Below are 26,156 nucleotides of genomic sequence, written 5' to 3' on the forward strand. Positions count from 1 at the left end.
ACCTATAAGAAGACGAGTGGTCGACCCTCTTTGTGATTTGTGGGAGAATACGACAACCATCAGAATAGGAACCTAAGAAACACACTTCAATTGGACATATAAATCTGAAGTCATACACTCACTTGAAGAGATCCTAGTTTCCCCATGGTAGTAGAGTTTGATAAAGACTAGACATGACATGATTTAAGGATAAATTTATACATAATTGAAGAATAGCATGAGATATCAGTAGATAACAGGTAACGTAAACTACTACTCTCGTTACACTCCTGCTTGATGTATATTCTCACCTCCAATCTACCCTACTTTGATCGCCAGAGCGTAATCCTCCATCAAAATATGGAAAACTCTTTTCTTTTGATCACATGTCTCGAACACACCCGATTTCCTTCTCGAAAGCCACCACAAATCATTCTATGAGTCACATCAATTAATAAAATAATATATTATAGAATATGCGTTCTAAACCAAAAGATCATCCTAAACCTTGATGACCATAAAATTATACTTGATTAGGCATCATCATGTAAGAATGTAAGAATGACTCAAGTGTAAGAAGATATGAATCTATAGAATAGGCCCCAAGTTTAAGTATGTCGATGGGTCGGCCGAAGGTGACATATACTATTATTTTCATATTAACATGCATATTTGATTTGTTATGATTATACATAATATTAAAAACATATATATATATATACTATAGATAGTGAATACTAGAGTATTACTCGAATTCAGACACGTTTAACTATAAGATTGTAACACTAACTAAATCCATTGTCTACGAAACAACAGAATTTCACGTTTAGGTTTAAAAAGTGATTGAAATTTGGAGCTTGGAGTAGGAGGTCAACCCACTTAACTCTAAAAAGAGGCAAACAAAAAGAATCCACAAAAGGCAAAGGTGTACTAGCTTATGACAGATTTAAAATTGTCAAAGACAAGACAGATAGCTTTATTAAATTGTACGATGTGAATTGAAAGTTGTAAATCTACTGGGTTTTGGTAACACTTTAAAGCAAAAGTTGTTTATTTTTTATAAAAAATCTTGAGGAAGAAGCTTCGGTGATATGGCTTAATCAATCAATCTTCTGACTCCTCTGCTCAACCCTGTGTTGTCAATTCAGTGTCCCTCATGTCCATTAACATGGCCGTCCATACCCCACCACCACCACTTTTACCGGTTACAAAAGCTCATAATCATCACCTCAGGAAATCCCCTTTACCCACAACACCCCTTTCTTCATATTCAATTATAAAACCTCTTGAAAATTCAATTAAGAAGAGGAGTGGAAGTTTTACGTACCTGCATTACGTTTGAGGAATGAAATTGCCCTTCGCTTCATCGCAAAACAATCTTAATTCTAGCAACGTCAAGCAGCAAGTTGCCGGTGGTGGTATTGGAAGTAATCGATACGAACCGAAATCGGTGCTCGACGTGCGACGGAGTCCACCTAGTCCGATTACTGGTAAGGCGTCGGAGTTCAATTCGGTTGATCATAATATTGTTGTGTTTTCGTCGGAGGAGGAACAGTTGCCGTTGGATAATATTGAACATGGAATGATCCATCAGTTTGAAGAATGGGATTCTCTCATGAAGGAATTGGGTCTTCATGATGATTCTACTAAATCTGCTTACCCTCTTGATCTTCCTGAGCTGCCTCCGATACACACCGAATCGGCTGCTCCGGCGACGGCTCTGTTCTTTCACTCGGATTTCGAAAACTTGAATCCGAATCTTAACGCGCTTGATTTTATGAGCCAGGATGATGACGATAACAGTAATAACAATGGAAACGGGTTTGATTTCGTGGATGAGTTGATCCGGATCGCGGAGTGCTTCGAAACTCGGTCTATCCAACTAGCTCAAGTGATAATGACGCGACTCAATCAGCGCCTCCGTGCGCCTACCGGAAAAGCGCTTCAAAGAGCTGCTTTTTACTTCAAAGAAGCACTTCAATCTCTACTCACCGGGCCAACTCGGATGACCCAGTCTTCTTCTTCGTCAGAAATTGTACAATCGATCGAAGCGTACAAGACGTTTTCAAACGTCTCGCCGATTCCGATGTTCTCTGACTTCACCGCGAACCAGGCGATGCTGGAGGCGGTGGACGGTGCGATGATCGTGCACGTCATCGATTTTGACATCGGCTTGGGCGGACACTGGGCGTCGTTCATGAAAGAGATCGCGGAGAAGGCAGAAGCTCGAAAGGTTCATTCACCGGCTGTCAGAATCACAGCTATTATTCCGGAGGAGTACGAAATGGAATCAAAATTGATCAGAGATAACCTCTGGCAGTTCGCTCGTGGTCTAAAACTCCGATTCGATATAGATTTCGTGTCGTTTCGAACTTTCGAGTACTTGTCGTTCAAAGCGATTAAGTTCATGGAGGGAGAGAAGACGGCAGTTCTCCTCTCTTCAACGGTCTTCCACCGTATAGGCGCCGGTTTCATCAACGATCTCCGGAGAGTTTCGCCACATGTTATCGTTTTCGTCGACGGCGAAGGATTGATGGGAAGCGAAACGTCGTTCTTCCGTCAAACGGTAATCGACGGGCTAGAATTCTACTCAACGCTGCTAGAATCGTTAGAGGCGGCGAACATTGGTGGTGGCGGAGGGAGTGACTGGATCAGGAAAATTGAGATGTTTGTGCTGCTGCCGAAGATAACTGCGGCGGTGGAGGCGTCGGGTCGTCATGTGCCGTCGTGGAGGGAGGCGTTCAGTAGGGCCGGCATGAGGCCGGTGGGGTTGAGTCAGTTCGCTGACTTTCAAGCGGAGTGTTTACTGAGGAGGGTACAAGTCAGGGGGTTCCACGTGGTGAAACGGCAAGCGGAGATGGTGCTGTGCTGGCATGATAGGCCCCTCGTTGCCACGTCAGCATGGAGGTTTTAGCCCTTTACGTAAAGTTAATAGTCTATTACTGTCATAGGCTTCTATTATCTTTTTTCTACCCCTTTTGCATATTGTGAAAAATAAATTTCTAAAGGAGGGATAATATTGTGGTGTCTTATAGATTAGAATAGCCAAAAATATTTGACAAAAGTTTGATGTACGATCTTTCTGAAACTAAAATAGAGTTATATGTTTCTAACTAAATTTGAAGCGCATCGAGATCCATGATAAATATGATGGTTGAATTAGTACGCAGGAATTTCATTGAAGCAAACCAGTAAGAAGCTAGAGTTACCAACCAAACAAAAAATTAGAGCGTCCAATCGGTCCATGTATATAGAGTGTTTTTGGTTAAGTTTTTTCGTTGATATCTCATCACCAATTTAACATCCCCAAAATCTCAAAACATCAAATACAATATTAGAATTGTTTTCATAAATTTATTTACCTTGACCCGTAAACTTTAAATATGAGACCAATCAACTTTAATTTATATCATTTTATCCTTATTCAAATTTGGTCTATCTATAATTAAATTAGAACAAGATAACAATATATGTATTTTGAGTAATCCACTAAAATCACAACCCAAAGACACCTTTTTAAATTAGCTCCAGATCGAGAACTGATTTAGTGGAAAATGAGAAACTGGAACCGAACCGAATATCTTTGTTCGAGTTCTGTTCTACAAGTATGCTTTATAGGAAGTGTTCGGTTTCGGACCGGATCCGAAAATCAAAGAAACGAGAACTGATTTAGTGGGAAATCGAGAATCGAGAACCAAACTAAGAGTGCGTTTAGTTGCGGAAAAATGAGTTGTTTTCCGGAAAAAATTTCCAAGAAAAATGAGAATTTTGAAAACGCGTTTAGTTCGTATATTTTTCTAAATTTTTCACGGAAAATGAAAATGTTCCGTTTTCTAAAATTACAAAGAAGTTAGAAATTTTTGGAAAAACTGATAATCATTGTTTTCCACATTTTTCTAATTTCAAAATTTTTCTAAAATATAAACACACACACACTCCCACCTCATCCACCTCTACCTACCCCCACTTTAACACCCCCCCACCTACCCACACACCCCAACCCACAAACACACACACACACACAAAAATTTTTTATAGCTTATGACTATATGTTTTGTTTTTTTTTTTTGACCATTTATTACCATTAAAGTAGAAAACTTTTTTGTTTTTTTTTTATTTTGACCACTCAATATATATTGAGTGGTCAATTTACTTTCACAACTATTATATTTACCCCTTATATATTAACCACATTTCAAATTACCTTTTTAATTTTAATTTAGTTTTAAATATTTTTTATTTCTTTACTAATTAATTATTTCTATTAACTATTTAATAACATCTTATTTATAAACGTAACTTTTATGACGATAATATATTATTTTTAATGTTTTTAAAATATTATTCGTGTTTAAAATAGACTAATTAAATGAGGAAATTTTATAAAACATTTTAGAAAGATGAGGGTAAATTAGTTAAATTTATAAAAAAAAAGTTATGTAAATAAGCATAACCATTGGAACTTTCATTTATTTAGAGTTCAAATTTAAAAGCTATGTAAATAAGCATAACCATTGCATTTCCTTCATCTTCGAGAATCATATTATGCAATATGATACAAGTATACATCATCTCACTCATTTTCTTCTCTTCAACAAAAACTTCAAGGTATTCAGTACATGCCAACGCTTTTTAAGAGCACAAAAGGCTCGTTCTACATATTTCCTTGCCTTCTCTAGAACTTTCTTAAACTTTAACCTCTGTCGATCATTAGGACAATATAATTTCTTCACAAAACAAGAACGCTCCGGATAGATCCCATCTACATGATAATACCCACACCTATAAGACGTTCCATGCATAACAAACAATGCATCTGGTGCAGTCCCATTATACATGTCGTCGAATATCAGAGACATGTTAAGAACATTTATGTCATTCATCGAACCAACATAATCAAAGAGTGTCTACCATATCCACAAATCCCGTGAGGCCAAGCTTTAAGTATGATGGTTGGATAACCATCATTACCTCAGATGTATTGGCCTTTATATGTATTTGGTCAATTGCCACATTCTTAGTGGAGGCAGTCTAGGCTTCATATGTAATGTCCAAATTTTCAGAATAAGATTTTCATTTTTAAACTAGCAGAAACATTCATTTTTATAAAGGTACATTATTGGTTTAGAAACTGAAATCCATAAATTAGAGTTATAGTGAAAGTATCGCAGACTCAAATCATAAAACCACTGATGTATGTGTGTACAGTCACGGCTTTGCATTCCCATCTCCATAGTAAATGAAAGTCATTTTGACACATGTCATTCTTTCATTAACTTGGACACATGTCATTTTTTGGTATTTTTGATTAAATGTTTATTCCATTTGTCATTTTCTTATTTTCTTTTATCTTTTTTTAATTAACATATCATATTTACACCTCAATTAATAATTGCCTTAATTGAAAATAACTAATAAATTACAATATTAGTACTCATATAGTATTTAATATGTTTCTTTTTAAATTCAAATTTTAAATTTTAAATTTTAAATTTAAATAATTTTTGTTTAAACTTTTATATTTAATTTTTATTATATCTAACCCGTATAACATACGGGTATCACACCTAGTGAACTAATAAAACACTTGAAAATCATTTAATCCATAACTGTAAGCCAAAACTTAGTGAGTTGTCTAAAATATCACATACAACAAAACATAACTAAACATATATAACAACTATGGATTATCAGTAACCCCAAGTCATCAGTGACTCAAATACTACATATTAGGGTTATCAGAAACCATGAGTCATCAGCGACTCTAGTAGCAATTTTGGTTATCAGCAACCCTGAGTCATCAACGACTCACATACAACACATGATATAAGTAATACAATCATAATACTCACTTGAGCTAAACAGCCGAAGCACACCATCAATCCCATCATAAAAACAACTAACATAAGCCATCTAATGACAAGCGTACCAATCCTTATATAAATACTCAATTCTACCCAAGTTTGACTAAAAGTTAAATGGTCAAAAAGTTAACTCCTGGTCAACCAAGTGTGTCGGGTCAATCATTTTTCCAAAAGGGATTTTGACTTATTCCATTAAGTTAAACCTCCAATTTTTCAAAAACCAAGATCTAAACTTTAAGTCTCAAAGAGTCCAAGAATGCATCTTTATCGACTTAATCCATTAAGTCAAAGCCCCCAACTTTCAGATCTGAATCAACATGATGTGTAAATGGATGAAGTTTTGAAATTAATCCATAATAATACCACAAGCTTTCAAGATCTAAAACCTTAAGCTAAGAAATGTCCAAAACCCATTTTCTTCATGCATGGAGTAAAGAGAGTTATTTCATACACTCATTACTCCACCAAATCACTAGATCTGAACTTTAAACATGAACCGAAACACAAGGAGTTCTTCAAACTCTATGGAACAAGTAAAAAAGGGACCACAACTCATTAAAATGGACCAAAACACCAAGTTTCATAGATATAATGATGAAACATAATAAATCTTGGATCTTTAAGGTTTAACAAGGTACAAAACTAGAGAGAGATAGAGAGAGAGAAAGAGAGAGAGAGAGAGAGAGAGAGAGAGAGTTGAATACTCTAAATTCAAAGCTTCTTTGAACAATCTTCCTTGTTTATTTCAATCAAGAGCACCAAAAGACCATTAAAAGAGTACCAAAATGGATTTAGGATAGAGTATGAGTTCCAAACACTTTAATGGAGGCTATGGTTTCATTAGAGGTGTTCTAGAAAAATTGGAGGTTAAAGACGATGTGTAACACCTATTTTCCAAAATGTATCAATTGGTGACCTGAAAGAGTCAAAAGTGTGGTTTTTAAGGAAAAAAAATTGTCACGACATGGTGTATGGAATTTCATGAAATGACATAGCATCTGAGGGATGCATTTTTTATTGGGCACCATGATATGGCGGGTAGTGTGCCGTGTCACCTGACTGTGGCAGCCTAAGCCCATGATTTTTAGGTTTTTACTCATATTTAAGAATCTTAATTTATGGATTAGGACTTCTCCATCAACCTCCATATTCTCATTTTAAAACCCTAGCCTCCATGCATGATTGAGAGCTTTTTTACTTGATTGCAGAGCTTGTTCTTGGATTTTGGTGAAGCTTGAAGAAAAAGGAAATTCATATTGGTGCAAGGATGTAACGTTGGGGTTTCAGGGCTAAGCATTTTTGACAATGTAATAGTCTAGGCCAACTCTTGTAACTCTTTTTGAAGTAATAAAGATGAAATATTTGAGTATTATGTGAATTATGTGTATTTATGTGCTTATTATTTAATTATAAATGTATAATTAATAAAGAATAAAAATAAGCGTCAAAATTAAAGTGTAAGATAAGCCTGATATCTTTATATAAAGTTGTAGTGGTCGAAACAAGGATTCTGGGGATATAAAGAACGCTGAAATCCGAGTTATAACGAAGAAGTTAGACCCGTTGAAGTTTCGCGACGGAACCAACACGATACCGGGAAGCGTAAATAGTAAATTTACGATAGAGCAAGATTTAGCCTTAGCAACCTAAACGAAGGTCATAGAATACGTTAAACCGAGAGCGTCCATAAAAAGAACGCCCAAATCTGACTTCGTAAGAAGAAGTTATGATTTTTCGAAGTTTCGGCTTAACAATGTACAACCCGAAATTCGAATATTAGATCGAGCGGTTTTTAGCCGACACAACCTAAACAAGAATCAAAGATCTCGTTAAGAGTAGCATAATGAGAAAAAGATGGGCGAAAACGGACGTCGAATAAAGAAGTTATGAGAATTTAACAGACCAATCCTGTCCCAACATGTTAATAATATAACTTTTAAAATAGAGCCAAAATTAGCCGACGGAGTGTAAACAAAAGTTGTAGAGTACGTACCCACCTTCACGTGGATATAAAGAACATCGAAAATGGAGCTCGTATGTGAAAGTTATGATTTTTAGAAGTCGGAGTATGAATTTGTGAAATTTGTTGCGAGGTGGTGACGTGGCTCAATCAGGGCCGTCGCTTGCTAAACACGGAGTCACTTCGGATGATGACACGTTGCTTCGCATTACGCCCAGCGTCCGAAATGGAGTACGCCCCGTGTAACTTTGGTCCTGACTCCCTTCCGAGTGCGAGCCAGCTGTGCACCGCTGGCAACCTTATCCGAGACTACGCCCAACGTAGCTCCTCCGACGCGCAACGTAGATCCGAGCTTCGCAACCTATAAATAGCCGCGAGGATTTCCGAACTTTTCACACATTTTTCACTTCTCTCTCTACAATATTTCTCTCTCTAAGTGCCCTAAGCCTCCTAAAACCCTTGGTATATCCCCTTAGCTCCCTAAGGAAGCCCCGAGGCTCCCGGAGTCCCGAGAAAAAGTGTCTTTCGGTTTCGAAACGCTGCTCCAAATAAAGTCCGGTTTTCTTTAAAATCCACTGTAAGTGAGCTATGCTTATGCAATTTTTAATATAGCATTCAAATAATTATAGTAACGTTATTAGGTCCTTCAAATAATTATTTGGGCTATTATTATCAGTTATATTGAGTGTTATTTAACGCTTATATAATATTAATAATAGTCAGACTATTAATTTGTCGCGGTTATCATTAGACTAAACCCTAGTGATATTGGGACTAGGTTTTATCGAAGGAAAATTGTTTTGAGAGTATCGAAGCGCTGTCCGAGTGCTGAGCACCACCTTTCAAGTGAGTGCATAGTTACTTTTAGCTTACACATAGATATGAAGTATTTTATATAAATTACGTGCTATGTGTGTATATTATCTGAATATTTGCTATCTATGCTGGATGGACGTTTTTATACACGTTTTCAATGATTTAAACTGTATATGTATTTTATATCTACGAAAATGTTGGGGTAAAACATGGGTAGATGTAATATGTGATGTGTGATAAAATGATGAGAGGCCTCGATGTTGATGTTGTTGATTCTGTCATCCTGCGGAGTATGGATGACGACCACGGACTCTTCTAGACAGTCCAGTGGAACACTAGCAGGCTCGCAACCTATAGGTGTTTGTGAACGATGTGGTCACCGGTGTACTCCATCCCCCACATGGTTGCCTTTAGGACATTTATTGCTGAGGAATCCCCTTAGCAGTAGTGTCCATCCCGATGATGATCCTTAGTCTAGGTCCCTTATGATAGGCGTTTAGGGACGTAAAGTGAGGATAACGGGAATGGGTAATCGTGTTATTGTTGATTGATGAAATTAATAAACTTATTTATTATAGGTTGAAAAACCTATGTGCTCACCAGGCTTCCAAGCCTGACCCACTCAGTTTCTTGTATTACAGGTAGTGGCGTATGAGCATAGATGTGATGTTTGGATGAGGGATTACGGATATAGGCATGTAGATATGAAATAATGTAGTAAGGCTTATATTGTACTGTTTATGCTTTTAATATGTATCGAACATGACATCCCAAGTCTTTTAATGAAATACATTTCTTTAGAAATGATTTTGATAAATCTTTATCATATTTTGGTTTGGGACAAATTCTGCAACACTTTTATTTAAAATGTTACTCTGATTTTTGAACAAAGCATAAACAAAATCGGTCTTTTCTGGCCGTGATTTTGGGGATGTCACAGTTGGTATCAGAGAATTAGTTTAAGCGAACTAGGAATTTGTAGGATTTCTAGACTTAAACTTAGAAAGCTAAGCGATGATTGTGAGGTGAGCACTAGCTTATTTTAGGAATTGTGCCTAAAATGCTTTTATGTGCTAAATGTTTTGTGCATGATATGCAGTTATTTGTTCGGATCTATGGTCTGTTGCCGAACGGATCTGGAAACCTTATGTGTTTAGGATTCTAAACGTATGACTACGATATTAGAACTAGCATGTAAACGTTTCGGAGTGATAATGATGATTTAAACATCAGTCCTAAATAAAGATGTAAATTCACCTTATTCGGTGTATAGATCAAGATGGGAAGGACCCGTAGCGGAAACGTAAACGCAAATGGAGATAGGAACCAACCTCTGGTGGTTCAGCAAATACCTGTTGTAGAAGAAGTTGCACCTGAGCCAGTCACCATGGCTGGAGTTCAAGCCATGATTCGGGCTACGCTAGCTGAACAAAGGGAAGAAATGAGACAGGTGTTCCACGAAAATAGGGACGAACCTACCATACATATTGAGCTGACCAAGCCAATTCCCAAACAATCTGAGGAAGGGAACTATAGCCGCCAAGTGAGTCAAGTAGGGACTCAAGGTGAGCAAAGGGATGGCCCAGAAAGGAGAAACAACAAGGATAGGAAAATGTACAAGAATTTCTTGGGTGCGAAACCACCAAGTCTCTCAGGAAGCCCAAAGCCTGTTGAGATTATGGATTGGATCTCTGAGATGGAGATGGTGTTTGAGAGTTGCGACTACAGCGAGAAGCAGAAGACTGTCTTCATTGTGAGACAATTGAAACGTGGAGTCTTGAGCTGGTGGAAGCTATTGACGGATAAAATGCTGCGAGGAGAAGCTCTGAAAATGTCATGGGATGAGTTCTTGGAACAACTGAAGGCACAGTACTGTTCGGAGATAGATCTAATTGATCTGAATAATGAGTTCCAAAACTTGAAGAAGGGAAGAATGAGCATCGACGACATGCTGCTGCATTCAAAGAAAAGATGAAGTTGTTTCCATACTTAGTGCCAACCAAACTTTCCAAAATTGAGAAGTTCGCAAACGGACTGCCAGTCGACTTTGGCCCAACAGTCAAGATGGCAACCACTCTGAAATCAGCCGTTCGAGCGGCTAAGAATGTGGAGACCCAACAAAAGGAAAGAGGTCTAGAAATGGATGAGGTTGGTGAGAAACGGAAGTTCGATGGATCCTCGAAGTCCAACAAGAAGAGTAGATTCTCAAAGCCTGGTTCGAGAGGAGGAGGATCAGAAGCGAAGTGGTGTGACAAGTGCAAGAAGAAGCACTCTGGGAAGTGTGATGGAGGTGTCACTTGTTTCAAATGCGGAAAACCTGGGCACTATGCCAATGAATGCACCCTCACCCAGAAGGCTTGTTATGGGTGTAATGAAGAAGGGCACATTTTGAGGGACTGCCCGAAGAAGAAGGAGGCAGGAAGACCCAACATACCACCAAAGTCGAAGGCGAGAGCCTTCTAGATGACGCTCGAGGCTGCGAAGGAGGCAGCAGACGTCACTTCAGCTACCTTTCTTGTAAATGGTTTGCCTGCAAATATACTATTTGATTCCGGAGCCAACTACTCTTTTGTGTCGCATAACTTTGGTGGGAAATTAGCATTGCCTGTAGAAAAACTTGATAATGCCTTGATTGTAGAAGTTGCCAGTGGCAAATTCGTACCTGTTAGTAATCGTATTAAGAACGTAGTCATCGACCTAAAAGAAACGAATTCCATGAGGAGCTATTACCCATGGAGTTAAAGTGTTTTGACATCGTTTTTGGTATGGATTGGCCTAGCGCCAACGATCCCGAGATATTATGCCGAAAGAAGATAGTAAGGGTAAGCCCACCCGGGAAGGAATCATTTATGGTGTACGGGGACAAACACATAATGAATTCTGGAATCATCTCCCTGATGAAAGCCAGGAAATGTTTGTCCAAAGGATGTGCATCATACTTGGCATTTGTAATCGATGCTAAGAAGGAAAAGAAAGAGGTGCAAAATATACCGGTCGTATGTGATTATCCGGAAGTCTTTCCCGAAGATCTTCTCGAATTACCACCTGATAGACAAGTGGAGTTTCGTATAGACTTGTTACCAGGTACAACACCGATAGCAAAGGCACCTTACCGATTAGCACCGACGGAGACGAAGGAGCTTATGACGCAACTTCAGGAGCTGTTGGACAACGGTTTCATTCAACCTAGTTCATCGCCCTGGGGAGATCCGGTGTTATTCGTGAAGAAGAAGGACAGAAGCATGATGATGTGCATAGACTACCGAGAGTTGAACAAGGCAACGGTGAAGAACAAGTATCCATTGCCAAGGATTGACGACCTATTCGATCAACTACAAGGTTCGAGCTACTTCTCAAAGGTCGATCTTAGGTCGGGATATCATCAGCTGAAAGTGAGAGATTAAGATATTGAGAAGACTGCATTTAGAATGAGATATGGACACTACGAGTTCTTGGTTATGTCCTTTGAACTAACCAATGCTCCAGCAACATTCATGGATTTGATGAACAGGTTTTGTAAACCATTCCTCGATAAATCTGTGATAGTGTTCATCGACGACATTCTGATCTACTCGAAAAGCCAGGAGGAGCATGGCAAGCATCTACGAGAAGTGTTGGAAGTATTGAAGAAGGAGAAGCTTTACGCTAAGTTCTCTAAGTGCGACTTTTAGATCTGAGAAGTCCAATTCTTGGGTCACATGGTTAACCAGGAGGGAATAATGGTTGACCCAACAAAATCGAAGCTTTAATGAAATGGGAACAACCAAAAAGTCCCACGGAGATTCGAAGCTTTCTAGGATTAGCTGGCTACTACCGACGATTTATCCAAGGCTTTTCTTTGATAGCTTCTCCATTGACTGCTTTGACTCACAAAGGAGCTACATATACGTGGAGTGAGAAACACAATGAGGCATTCGAGAAGCTAAACAAGAAGTTATGTGAAGCACTGATACTTTCTCTACCCGATGGAGTTGAAGACTTCGCGGTCTATAGTGACGCATCCGGAGTCGGGTTGGGTTGTGTTCTGACCCAAAGAGAAAAGGTGATAGCATACGCATCTCGACAATTGAAAGAGCACGAAAAGAACTACCCCACTCACGATTTGGAGTTGGCGGCGGTAGTATTTGCTTTAAAGATATGGAGGCATTATCTCTACGGCACGAAGTGCAGGTTGTTCACTGATCATAAGAGTCTCTAGTATCTCTTTAATCAGAAGGAGTTGAACATGAGGCAACGACGCTAGCTAGAGTTACTCAAGGACTACGACTGTGAGATACTTTACCACCCCGGTAAAGCAAATGTTGTTGCTGATGCTCTCAGTCGGAAAGTCAACCTTGAAAGGAAAAGGCCAAGAGCGTTGAGAATCGTATTCGTCTCGACGATTGTGGAAAGTATCAGGAAAGCTCAGGAAGAAGCTTTAGAGAAGAATGACCGAAAAGAAGAATGTTTGGGAAAAACGTTAATGTTCGGTACAAACAGACGAGGACTGAAGGTATTCCAAGATCTGATTTGGGTACCTAAGACGGGAGGAATAAGAGACCTTCTGATGGAAGAAGCACACAATACCATGTACTGATTCATCCCGGTACTGCTAAAATGTATAGGGACCTAAAACCCTACTACTAGTGGCCGACAATGAAGCTCGATGTTGCGAATTATGTGGCCAAGTGTGTGACATGTGCGAGAGTTAAGGCACAACATCAGAAACCGTACGGGAGTTTAGAACCTTTACCTGTACCCATGGGTAAATGGGAAGACATCACTATGGATTTTGTGACTAAACTGCCCCAGGACGAAGAATGGACACGACATGATTTAGGTAGTCGTGGATCATTTCACCAAGAGTGCACACCTTATAGCAGCCAACGAGAAGTGGTCTATGGATAAGCTCGCAAATGTTTACGTAAAGGAAATTGTAAGACTTCATGGTGCTCCTCTTACAATTATATCAGATCATGATAGTCGTTTCATGTCGAGGTTTTGGAGGAGTCTACAAGAGGAGTTGGGTACAAAGTTGTGTTTGAGTACTGCTTACCATCCGCAAACTAATGGTCAAAGCGAAAGAACGATTCAAACACTGGAAGATATGCTGAGAGCATGTACCCTCGAGTTCCAAGGGAACTGGGACGAGCACTTACCTCTGGTAGAATTCTCCTACAACAACAGTTTCCACTCGAGCATCAAGATGGCACCTTATCAAGCCTTGTATGGACAGAAGTGCCGTACACCGTCTTGTTGGCTTGAAGCCGGAGAGAAGCAGTTAATGGGCCTCGAGATAGTCCATGAGACTGATAAGAAGTTGAAGGTGATTAGGGAAAGAATGTTAGAAGCTCAGGATCATCAGAAGAGCTATGCTGACAAGAAAAGACGACCGATGACCTTCGAAGTTGGGGATTAAGTTTTGCTAAAAGTCTCACCGTGGAAGGGACTTATAAGATTCGGGAAACGAGGAAAGCTAAGTCCAAGGTTTATTGGACCGTTCAAAGTTCTTCAAAAGATTGGGAACCAAGCTTACAAACTGGAATTGCCTGAAGAACTCGATGATATTCATAACACTTTTCATGTGTGTTATTTGAGGAAATTCACAGGAGAAGTTCCCGACATAATTCCAATCTCAGAGTTAAGGATGAATGAGAATAAGAGGTTGATCGAAGAGCCTGAGGCAATTATTGACCGTAAGACTAAGAAGTTACGACGCAAGATGGTCGACTTAGTGCTAGTCCGATGGAAACATTCGAATGGGCCGAATCTCACTTGGGAAACAGAGGATGACGTGATGAGTCACTATCCATATCAGTTTGCTGATGCATGATTCCGTATCCTAAAGGGGAGAGAATTGTAACGCCCGGGTTTCAGGGCTAAGCATTTTTGACAATGTAATAGTATAGGTCAACTCTTGTAACTCTTTTTGAAGTAATAAAGATGAAATATTTGAGTATTATGTGAATTATGTGTATTTACGTGCTTATTATTTAATTATAAATGTATAATTAATAAAGAATAAAAATAAGCGTCAAAATTAAAGTGTGAGATAAGCCCGATATATTTATACAAAGATGTAGTGGTCGAAACAAGGATTCTGGGGATATAAAGAACGCCGAAATCCGAGTTATAACAAAGAAGTTATGACCCGTTGAAGTTTCGCGACGGAGCCGACATGATACCGGGAAGCGTAAATAGTGAATTTATGATAGAGCGAGATTTACACTTAGCAACCTAAACGAAAGTCATAGAATATGTTAAACCGAGAGTGTCCATAGAAAAAACGCCCAAATCTGACTTCGTATGAAGAAGTTATGATTTTTCGAAGTTTCAGCTTAGTAGTGTACAGCCCGAAATTCGAATATTAGATCGAGCGGTTTTTAGCTGACACAACCTAAACAGGAATTGAAGATATCGTTAAGATTAGCGTGATGAGAAAAAGATGGGCGAAAACGGACGTCGGATGAAGAAGTTATGAAAATTTAACGGACCAATCCTGTCCCGGCCTGTTAATAATATAACTTTTAAAATAGAACCAAAATTAGCCGACGGAGTCTAAACAAAAGTTTTAGAGAATGTTCCCACCTTCGCGTGGATATAAAGAACATCGAAAACGGAGCTCGTATGTGAAAGTTATGATTTTTAGAAGTCGGAGTATGAATTTGCGAAATCTGTTGCGAGGTGGGGACGTGGCTCAATCAGGGTCGTCGCTTGCTGAACACGGAGTCACTTCGGATGACGACACGTTGCTTCGCATTACGCCCAGCGTCCTAAATGGAGTACGCCCCGTGTAACTTCGGCCTTGACCCCCTTCCGAGTGCGAGCCAGTTGTGCACCGCTGGCAACCTTATCCGAGACTACGCCCACCGTAGCTCCTCCGACGCGCAGCGTAGATCCGAGCTTCGCAGCCTATAAATAGCCACGAGGATTTCCGAACTTTTCACACATTTTTCACTTCTCTCTCTACAATCTTTCTCTCTCTAAGTGCCCTAAGCCTCCTAAAACCCTTGGTATATCCCCTTAGCTCCCTAAGGAAGCCCTGAGGCTCCCGGAGTCCCGAGAAAAAGTGTTTTTCGGTTTCGAAACGTTGCTCCAAATAAAGTCCGGTTTTCTTTAAAATCTGCTATAAGTGAGCTATGCTTATGCGATTTTTAATATAGCATTCAAATAATTATAGTAATGTTATTAGGTACTTAAAATAATTATTTGGGCTATTATTGTGAGTTATATTAAGTGTTATCTAACGCTTATATAATAGTAATAATAGTCAGACTATTAATTTGTCGCGGTTATCATTAGACTAAACCCTAGTGATATTGGGACTAGGTTTTATCGAAGGAAAATTGTTTTGAGAGTATCGAAGCGTTGTCCGAGTGCTGAGCACCACCTTTCAAGTGAGTGCATAGTTACTTTTAGCTTACACATAGATATGAAGTATTTTATATAAATTACGTGCTATGTGTGCATATTATCTGAATATTTGCTATCTATGCTGGATGAATGTTTTTATACACGTTTTCAATGATTTAAAGTGTATATGTATTTTATATCTACGAAAATGTTGGGGTAAAACATGGGTAGATGTAATATGTGATGTGTGATAAAATGATGAGAGGCCCCGATGTTGATGTTGTTGATTTTGTCATCCAGCGGAGTATGGATGACGACCACGGACTCTTCTAGACAGTCCAGCGAAACACTAGCAGGCTCGTAACCTGTAGGTGTTTGTGAACGATGTGTTCACCGGTGTACTCCATCCCCCACATGGTTGCCTTTAGGATATTTATTGCTGAGGAATCCCCTTAGCAGTAGTGTCCATCCCGATGATGATCCTTAGGCTAGGTCCCTTATGATAGGTGTTTAGGGACGTAAAGTGAGGATAACGGGAATGGGTAATCGGGTTATTGTTGATTGATGAAATTAATAAACTTATTTATTGTGGGTTGAAAACCCTATGTGCTCACCAGGCTTCCAAGTCTGACCCACTCAGTTTCTTGTATTACAGGTAATGGCGCATGAGCATAGATGTGATGTTTGGATGAGGAATTACGGATATAGGCCTGTAGATATGAGATAATGTAGTAAGGCTTATATTGTACTATTTATGCTTTTGATCTGTATCGAACATGACATTCCAAGTCTTTTAATGAAATACATTTCTTTAGAAATGATTTTGATAAATCTTTATCATATTTTGTTTTGGGACAAATTCCACAACACTTTTATTTAAAATGTTACTCTGATTTTTGAACAAAGCATAAACAAAATCGGTCTTTTCTGGCCGTGATTTTGGGGATGTCACAAAGGAAACAAGGAGCTAGCTTGGATCCATCAACATCTTCTAATTTCTGAGTTATTGAAGGTATAAAACTCATACCTCCACCTTTGATCTTCTTATTTCAAGTTTGAGTTCATTTTTGGATGGTTTTTGTCCCTTCCATGGATGCTCTTGGAGTTTGAGGAACTCCAGATCTTTTTGTGACTCTTAATTGGTCATTAGGTTTCTACGAATGAGAAAAGAGTCATGTTGTAGCACCTGGTTCTTGGTACGTATTCTTTTATTAATTCTTTAAAATATTTTGCATTTTGGCCATGGACTCGGTGAGTTGAAGGACCAACTCGCCGAGTAGAAGCAGGATGAGACGTAGGGTTTAAGCAGTGGACTCGACGAGTCAGGTTCTGGACTCGGCGAGTAAGCCCTGTCTGGAAAAAAACCCTACCCTATTTAAACACTTTAACTCGGCCTCCTTCATCCCATTTACTCCCAGAAGACCCCCATAGCAAACCCTGGCCGTTATTGAAGCGATCTAAGGCATTTGTGGTGATTTTGGTGCTTTTGTGATCCAAGGAAGGAAGGAAAAGCTTGAAGGATCAAGACGAGGCTAGAGTGATCCGATTTTGGAGCATCATTTGCAGTCTACAGAAGGTATAAAGTCTATACCTTGTTTGTTCTTTTGATAGATCCCATTTTGTGGAGTTTTAGGGCTTTTCTAAGCCATTTGTGTCACTAACCATGATTGCAAGCATGGTTGGGGGTTGATGTTTTAGATCTAGGTCCTTAGAGGGGTTACAAGACAGAAAGGAGTGGCTTTTGCACTCAAAGAAGGCCCCATGCATTGTAAGAGCTTGTTTTAGGACCTTTTGAGCTCAAAGTCCCATGAAAGCACGTAAGGGTTGTAACTTTACGTGCTAGATCGGTTGTAGAAGCATAGACCTATATTTTGATCAAGGGTTGTACATCAGAAATCAAAGATTTAGCGAGAAGATGTGGCCGAATCGACGAGTCCATCCTTGGATTCGGCGAGTCCAAGGTTTCTGTCCCATATCAGTTGAGGGTTATAAGGACCCAGTTGAGTGTGGAAAAGTTTTAAGGAGTCTCGGGGAGTGACCCAACGTTCTGGGCCAATCCATTGTTCTGGAAATTCATGGGACTCGGCGAGTGCATGAGCAGACTCGGCGAGTCCAAGGCAATCTTCTTAAGTATGAAGATGAACTCGACGAGTTGTTCATCTACTCGGCGAGTCGAGGACAGAACTTGTTCATCAGACGATGGTGAACTCGACGAGTTCTTCATCAACTCGGCAAGTCAGATGAGTTTTCATGTGATGTTCATATGAGGGAAGAACTCGTCGAGTTGACGGCCCAACTTGACGAGTGGAGTCATGGATGAGGACGAGTAAAGGGTGAGGGACTCGGCGAGTTGACGGCCGAACTCGGCGAATGGGGTCAACTCAGTGTTCTAAAAGGCGCGCCATGGCGGGCGCCAAGGCGCGCCATGGCGTGAAGCGCAGCGTCGCCGTTACGAAAAGCTTCAGAAAGTTGCTGTTAGGCGTCGCGCGTGGCAAGGCGTGCCATGGCGCGTTATGGCGTGTTATGGCGCGTGTTTTTTCATTTGAGACACGTTTTTTTTGCTCTTTTTATACCTTTTCTAATCGGACATACAAGTATTGTGTTTTTTATTTACTTTCTGTTATTAGTTGTTGATATAACACTTCTAAAAACTAAGTATATTTGATATAAATTTATATTTATGCGGTAATATAATTATAAATGAATAAAAAATCGCCGCCTTACATCACGCCTTGAAAAACGCCATGGCTCGCCATAACTCGTTAAGCTTGAGGCTTGGCCTTGCCGCCAGGCCATGCCTCACGCCTTCTAGAACCTTGGGTCAACTTGAAGTTAACTTTGGCTTGGACTTGATTAGGGGTAGAATAGTCATTTTACCCTAAGAGTAGATGTCAGTTTATGAGTAAGTGTTTGTAGGGGATTGTAGCCGGAAGATTTCCGGAGCAGCCGCAGACAGAGACTTCCCACAAGGATTATCAGCAGCTACTTGTTCGAGGTGAGTTACCTTCCAGTAGCGGTGGGTCTACGGCCACAATGTCGGCCCACCAGTAGGATTCGTATGTTAGATGATTGTCTTTGTGATATTCATCTAGGTTTGCTACTACCTGATATGTTATATGCTGGCATGATATGTTATATGTTATAGTAGTAGAGTTCGGTTGTTAGGACCGAAGGGCAGGTCAGACAGCCCAGATATGTCTGACAGTATGTGATGATATGTTTATATGTTGGCATGATATGTTATATGTGATAGTGGTAGTAGGAGGGGAATAGTCCCCAAGTTCGGTTGTTAGGACCGAAGGGTAGTTCTGACACCCCAGATATGTCTGATAATATGTTTATGTTATGATATATGTGATAGTAGCAGTAGGGGGTGGAATAGTCCCCGAGGGCCGGTTGTTAGGACCGACGGGCAGGCCAGCACCCCGGAATGGCTTGACACGGGTAGGACAGCACCCCAGAATGGTCGTACCGGGTAGGTCGGGCACCCCCAGAATTGTCTGGCAGTATGTATGCTATGTGATTGTATGGTATGTGGTACGATGGGGGAACTCACTAAGCTTCGTGCTTATAGATTTCAGTTTTGTTTTCAGGTACCTCTTCAGCGAAGGGGAAGGAGCTGGCACGGTAGCGGCACATCAGATACACACATTGTTTTCCACACTATGAGTTATTCTGGGATTTGTACTCTGACATTACTATGTTTTTTTTTACGATTCGGTTTTTAGACACGAGACATGTTTTTATGAAATAATATGATCGGTTGATATTTTGTTACAAATGTTTTGTAAATCACTTAATCAAAAAATGAAATTTTTGGACGTGAAAATTGGGTCGTTACAAGTTGGTATCAGAGCCCTGGTTTGAGGGATTCGGACACACCTTTGGGGGTGTCTGGACTCAAACCAAGGGATTAAAAGATTTTTACAAAGAAAATGACTTTCTAAAAGCTAAGATAAAAGATTTTCGAGAAGGAACAAGTGTGTGATGTACGCAACCGACCGAGCTCAAGTAAGTATTTCCCATAGTACCCATACAAGTTATCTTATGTTTATCAGTTTCAGTAGAACAACATGCTAGAATATGACTAAGGATCTAGGAATGATGCCTTATATGCCTGCTTTATGTGCTTCAGCTAATGAGAATTGCATGCTAGTATTGAGTAGACAGTAATAGGATAGCCTGTATAGGTTATGCCTGGTAGTATGAGCTCAGCATTATATGCTAGTTCAGCTTCTCATTATGAGAACAGATTTGTTTGAGTAGTTTTCCTGTGTCCGAATGTCGCTTGCTTTGTGCTTTGTGGGACTCTGAGTGATGGGAATTAGCCATTATGAGAATACGTCACGTCACATGTGATCAGGGTTGAATAATCTCAGAGTGCTGGATTTGGCCCTATTGCGCAGCTCTTGTCTGAGTCTAACCGTTGTAGGGACGAGTCTGTTACTCGAAGGATTATCTGAGCCTTGTCACAAGTGATGGTATTCAGGTAATGGCTAATTGGAATTACAAGGAGGCCTTCAACAGTTGAGGATCGGTTTGGGTGGAGTCAGATATTTTCCCTAGGGTGAGCCTAGAATGGGAATAGCAGAGAATCAGCAGTGGTGAAAGGGACTTGGTGGGGTCAAGGTAGTCCTTGAGGAAGGTACGGATAGATGTGGAAGGTAGTATGGGCCCGTACTACTGAAAGCAGAGGATCCGTACCTAAATTTAGGAAGGCTGAGACAAGACCAGGGAGCTTGTAGTGGATGTGATCCCTCTATATGTATCGGTATCACTTACGGTTGGTATCATGTTTTGCAGAATGGTGATACTACGACAGAGGCCAGTAGTTGGCAGTTCAGGAGAGGGATCGGGTTCGGGATCAGGTTCCGAGCCAGCAGATGAGAGGTTACGCGAGTTCATCGCGTCTGAGATCAGTAGAGGCATCCTTGATGCGACCCCAGTCATCTTTGGGTCGATCAAGGAAGGGATTGTTGAGCTGATGAAGGATCGCCTTAGGGAGTTTAGGAGTGATATGGCGTCTGGCCAGTCAAGATCCAGCACACTGTCCTTTAAGGACTTCAGGGGCAGTGGTGCGCCGGATTTCCATGGGGCGAAGGACCCCATTGCTGCCAGACGGTGGATTGCAGACATTGAGTCCGCACAACTGACCAGCTTCTGCCCCGAGGGGTCGAAGGTGAGATATGAAGCAGGGTGTTCGAGAGGCAGAGCTAGAGACTGGTGTGAGTCTGTTGGTGACTCCTTGGGAGCCTCGGCTGTGGAGGCTATGACCTGGTCAGACTTTGTGACTAGATTAAGGGCGGAGTTTGCGCCAGCTGTAGAGCTTCAGCAGCTGGCCAGAGAGTTTTTAAACATGAGACAGACTACGGAGACTGTGGCGGAGATCAGCGCCAAGTTCCGGGAGAGGGCATTGTTGGTGCCCCAGTATGCGGGAGATGAGGATATGAGGAGGACCCGCTATCATGACATGCTGCGAGCCGACATTCGGGAGCATGTTAGTTTTTCAGCTTACCCTACCCTGGATTCCATGTTTTCCAGGGCAAGGGAAAGGGAGATCGATCTGGAGCATGTCTAGAAGAGGAAGGTAGAGGAGGGGCAGAAGACTAGGGCTTCGGGGAAGAAGCCCAAGGGATCAGATGGTAGGCCGAAAGGCCAGTCAGGACCAGGCCACTACCGGAAATATGACAGGCCACATGAGGGGCGTGTAGATTGGGATCGTCGGGCTACTACAAGTGCGGTAAGACGGGGCACTTCAGCAGGGATTGTACCGCTCCTGCACCGGTTATTCAGACGTCTAAGTTGTTGTGTTTCCACTGCAACCAGAGGGGCCACAAGAAGGCCAACTTCCCCCAGTTGACAGCAGCATCAGCGCCAGTTAAGGCGCCAGCCCCAGCGACCATGTGGATTACCGATGGCCGGCAGGGCAAGGCTGAGGCTCCAGTGGTGAGGAGTCGGGCCTTCCAGTTGACTACCGATGAGGCACGCGTTGCACCCGATGTGGTGACGGGTATGACTTCTTAATTATGCTATTATGATATGCTGCTGTGATTTTGATATGTTATGTATGTGCTCTGTTTAGTATCGTTCCATGTGGACGGTATTCCAGTTCAGGTATTGTTTGATTCGGGTGCTACCTGATCATTTGTCTCTCTTGCACTTAGAAAGAAGTTCCCTGAGTCTTTGGGCATGTTGGATTTCCCTTTAGAGGTAGAGATTGCAGATGACCGGTCTGTGCAAGCATCGACGGTATTCGAAGACTGTGTGCTAAGATTATTCGAGGAGCGTTATCTGGTAGACCTAGTTCCTATTCCGTTGAGAGGAAACAAGGTGATTATAGGCATGGATTAGTTGAGCCCCAATGGGGAAGTGATAGATTTCACGCATCAGCTGGTTCGGATCAGGACCCCAAGTGGGGGATAGTTGGTAGTTCAGGGCGAGAGGCCACAACAAGGACCAATGGTATGTTCAGCAGCGAGAGCTGGGCATTACCTTCAACAGGGTTGCGCAGGATATGTCGCTTATGTCATGCACACCCGGGAGGCGGGTAAGGCGACAGTGGGCGATGTGCCCGTGGTGCGAGAGTTGATGGATATATTCCCCGAGGAGTTTCCAGGGATACCCCCGAAGAGGCAGGTGGAGTTCAGGATCGAACTAGTCCCTGGTGCGGCTCCGATAGCCAAGGCACCGTATCAGTTGGCTTCTCCTGAGATGCAAGAGTTGTCTACATAGCTGCAGGAGCTGTTAGACAAGGGATTCATTAGACCGAGTAGTTCTCCCTGGGAAGCCCTGATTCTGTTTGTGAGGAAGAAGGATGGGTCGCATCGGATGTGTATAGATTATCGAGAGCTAAACAAGGTAACTATGAAGAATCGTTACCCACTCCCGAGGATTGATGACTTATTTGACCAGCTACAGGGAGCATCTTGGTTCTCCAAGATTGATTTATGTTCAGGATAACATGAGATGAGGGTCAGAGAGGAGGATGTACAGAAGACTGCGTTTCTGACGTGCTATGGCCACTACGAGTTTGTGGTGATGCCTTCGGGCTCACCAATGCTCCTGCCGCATTCATGGACCTCATGAACCGCGTGTGTAGACCGATGTTAGACTGGTCTGTGATAGTGTTTATTAATGATATCTTGGTTTACTCCAAGACGCAGGAGGAGCACGAGGAGCATCTGCGAGAGGTTCTTGAGACTTTGAGGAGGGAGAACTTGTATGTTAAGTTCTCCAAGTGTGAGTTCTGGTTGTGCGAGGTGCAGTTCATTGGGCATCTCGTCAACCAGAACGGGATTTCAGTGGACCCGGCCAAAGTGGAGGCCGTGATGAGATGGGAGGTTCCGAAGTCTCCATCTGAGATTCGGATTTTCCTAGGATTAGCCGGCTACTATCAGAGATTCATCCAGAATTTATCCAAGATAGTCGTACCCCTGACCAGGCTAACAAGGAAGGTCGTGGTCTTTCGTTGGGGGCCTGAGCAGCAGGCCGCATTCGAGACACTGAGACAGAGATTGTGCGAGGCGCCAATCTTATCCCTGCCAGAGGGCATGGAGGATTTTGTTGTGTACTGCAATGCGTCCATCTCAGGTTTGGGCACAGTATTGATGCAAAGAGGGCATGTCATCGCCTACGAGTCGAGGCAGCTGAAGCCTCACGAGGCGAACTACCCGATGCATGATTTGGAGTTGGGGGCTGTTGTATTCGCCCTCAAGATTTGGCATCATTATCTCTATGGGGTTCGCTGTACCATCTACACGAACCATAAGAGCTTGAGGTACCTCATGGATCAGCCGAATCTAAACATGAGGCAGCGTCGGTGCATGGACATGGTAAAGGATTACGATTACGAGATCCTTTACCATCCGGGAAAGGCCAATGTGGTGGCCGACGCGCTTAGCCGCAAGGCAGCGCTGATCAGGGATATCTGCCTGAGGATGACGGTGGTGACTCCGCTATTGGAGCGGATTCGGGAGGCCCAGCAGGAAGCCATGAAGGAGGAGCATCGGAAGAGCGAGCGGATAGTGGGGCAGGTTTCCTCCTTCGACTATGACAGCCGAGGATTGCTGACACTACACCGTAGGCTGTGGGTGCCATACCACGGGGGTGCGCACCAAGTTCTGATGGAGGAGGCGCACAAATCTCGGTTCTCCATTCATCCCGGGGCGATGAAGATGTATAGGGATTTTTGTGTGGATTAATGGTGGCTCTGCATGAAGCGGGATATGGCATGGTTCGTGGAGCGGTGCTTGACCTGCAGGAAGGTCAAGTCTGAGCATCAGAGACCTCACAGCAAGATTCAACTGTTGGATATTCCACTGTGGAAATGGGAAGACATCACGGTGGATTTTATCACCAAGCTTCCCAGGACCGCGCGGGGAGTGGATTCGATCTGGGTCATCGTTGACCGATTGACCAAGAGCGCCCATTTTATCCCGATTTAGGAGAGCGTCTCGGCCGAGAAGTTGGCCGACATCTATATCTGGGAGGTGGTGGCGCGGCACGGTGTGCCAGTTTCTATGATTTCAGACATGGATGTGCGGTTCACTTCCAGGTTTTGGAAGAAGTTTCATGACGAGTTGGGTACTCGTCTGCATTTTAGCACCGCCTTTCACCTGTAGACGGATGGTCAAAGCGAGCGGACCATCCAGACCCTGGAGGATATGCTGCGAGCATGTGTGTTAGATTTTGGAGGTAGTTGGGATACCTACCTTCCATTGGCAGAGTTCTCCTATAGAAATAATTATCATGCGCGCATTGACCGTCCTCCCTTCGAGATGCTATATGGTAGGAAGTGCAGGACCCCGATATGTTGGGGCGAGGTTGGCCAGAGGGTAATGGGGAGCACTGAGGTAGTGCTCAAATTAACAAAAAAGATTCAGCGGGTCCGGAGTAGGCTTCAGACTGCTCAAAGTTGGCAGAAAAGCTATGCCGATAAGCGCCGATCAGACCTGCAGTTCCAGGTCAGGGATATGGTTCTCCTAAAGGTGTCTCCATGGAAGGGCGTTATCCGATTCAGGAAGCGGGGCAAGTTGGGCCCCAGGTACATTGGACTGTTCAGGGTTATAGCCCGGGTGGGCAAGGTGGCGTATAGGCTGGATCTGCCAACCGAACTCAGCCAGATCCACAGCACTTTCCATGTTTCTCAGCTACGAAAGCGTCTGGTGGACGCCTCAGCAGTGGTACCCTTGGAGGACATTCAGGTGGATGGCAGCCTGAACTACATTGAGCGGCCAGTAGCAATCCTCGACTGGAAGTCGAAGGATTTGAAGAACAAGAGAGTGGAACTCATGAAAGTGCAATGGCAGCACCGGAAGGATTCAAAGTGGACTTGGGAGCCGGTGGACGAGATGATGGGGCATTACCCCGAGCTGTTTCAGGATCGATCAGCAGACTTCGAGGACGAAGTCTAAAATAAATGGGGGAGATTTGTGGCACCTGGTTCTTGGTATGTATTCTTTTATTAATTCTTTAAAATATTTTGCATTTTGGCCTTGGAGTCGGCAAGTTGAAGGACCAACTCGCCGAGTATAAGCGAGATGAGACGCGTGGTTTAAGCAGTGGACTCGACGAGTCGGGTCCCAAACTCAGCGAGTAGGCCCTATATGGACAAAAACCCTAATCCGAGGGTTTGCACCCTATTTAAACACCTTAACTCGGCCTCCTTTGTCCCATTTTCTCCCAGAAGACCCCCATAGCAAACCTTAGCCATTATTGAAGCGATCTAAGGCATTTGGAGTGATTTTGGTGCTTTTGTGATCCAAGGAAGGAAGGAAAAGCTTGAAGGATCAAGACGAGGCTAGAGAGATCCGATTTTGGAGCATCATTTGCAGTCTATAGAAGGTATAAAGTCTATACCTTGTTTGTTCTTTTGATAGATCCCATTTTGTGGAGTTTTAGGGCTTTTCTAAGCCATTTTGGTCACCAACCATGATTGCAAGCATGGTTGGGGGGTTGATGTTTCAGATCTAGGTCCTTATAGGGGTTACAAGGCAGAAAGGAATGACTTATGCAATCAAAGAAGGCCCCATGCATTGTAAGAGGTTGTTTTAGGACCTTTTGAGCTCAAAGTCCCATGAAAGCACGTAAGGGTTGTAACTTTATGTGCTAGATCGATTGTAGAAGCATAGATCTATCTTTTGATCAAGGGTTGTACATCAGAAATCGAAGATTTAGTGAGAAGATGTGGCCGACTCGACGAGTCC

The 26,156-nt window shown here is 42.2% G+C and overlaps 1 protein-coding gene across 1 annotated transcript; it reads left to right on the plus strand.

Moving 5' to 3' along the window:
- Nucleotides 1–1,197: 1,197 nt before the first annotated feature.
- Nucleotides 1,198–3,097, plus strand: LOC111883461 (scarecrow-like protein 15). The gene has a single exon (XM_023879795.3). The coding sequence runs from the start codon at nucleotides 1,325–1,327 to the stop codon at nucleotides 2,891–2,893; it is 1,569 nt and encodes a 522-aa protein (XP_023735563.1). The 5' UTR covers nucleotides 1,198–1,324; the 3' UTR covers nucleotides 2,894–3,097.
- Nucleotides 3,098–26,156: the final 23,059 nt, after the last annotated feature.

The sequence above is a fragment of the Lactuca sativa genome, chromosome 2 (genome assembly GCF_002870075.4).
Source record: "Lactuca sativa cultivar Salinas chromosome 2, Lsat_Salinas_v11, whole genome shotgun sequence".
In the NCBI taxonomy this organism is placed as follows: Eukaryota; Viridiplantae; Streptophyta; class Magnoliopsida; order Asterales; family Asteraceae; genus Lactuca; species Lactuca sativa.

Coding starts and splice junctions, on each gene's coding strand:
- LOC111883461 (XM_023879795.3), top strand. CDS start 1,325: ATGAAATTGCCCTTCGCTTCATCGCAAAACAATCTTAATTCTAGCAAC.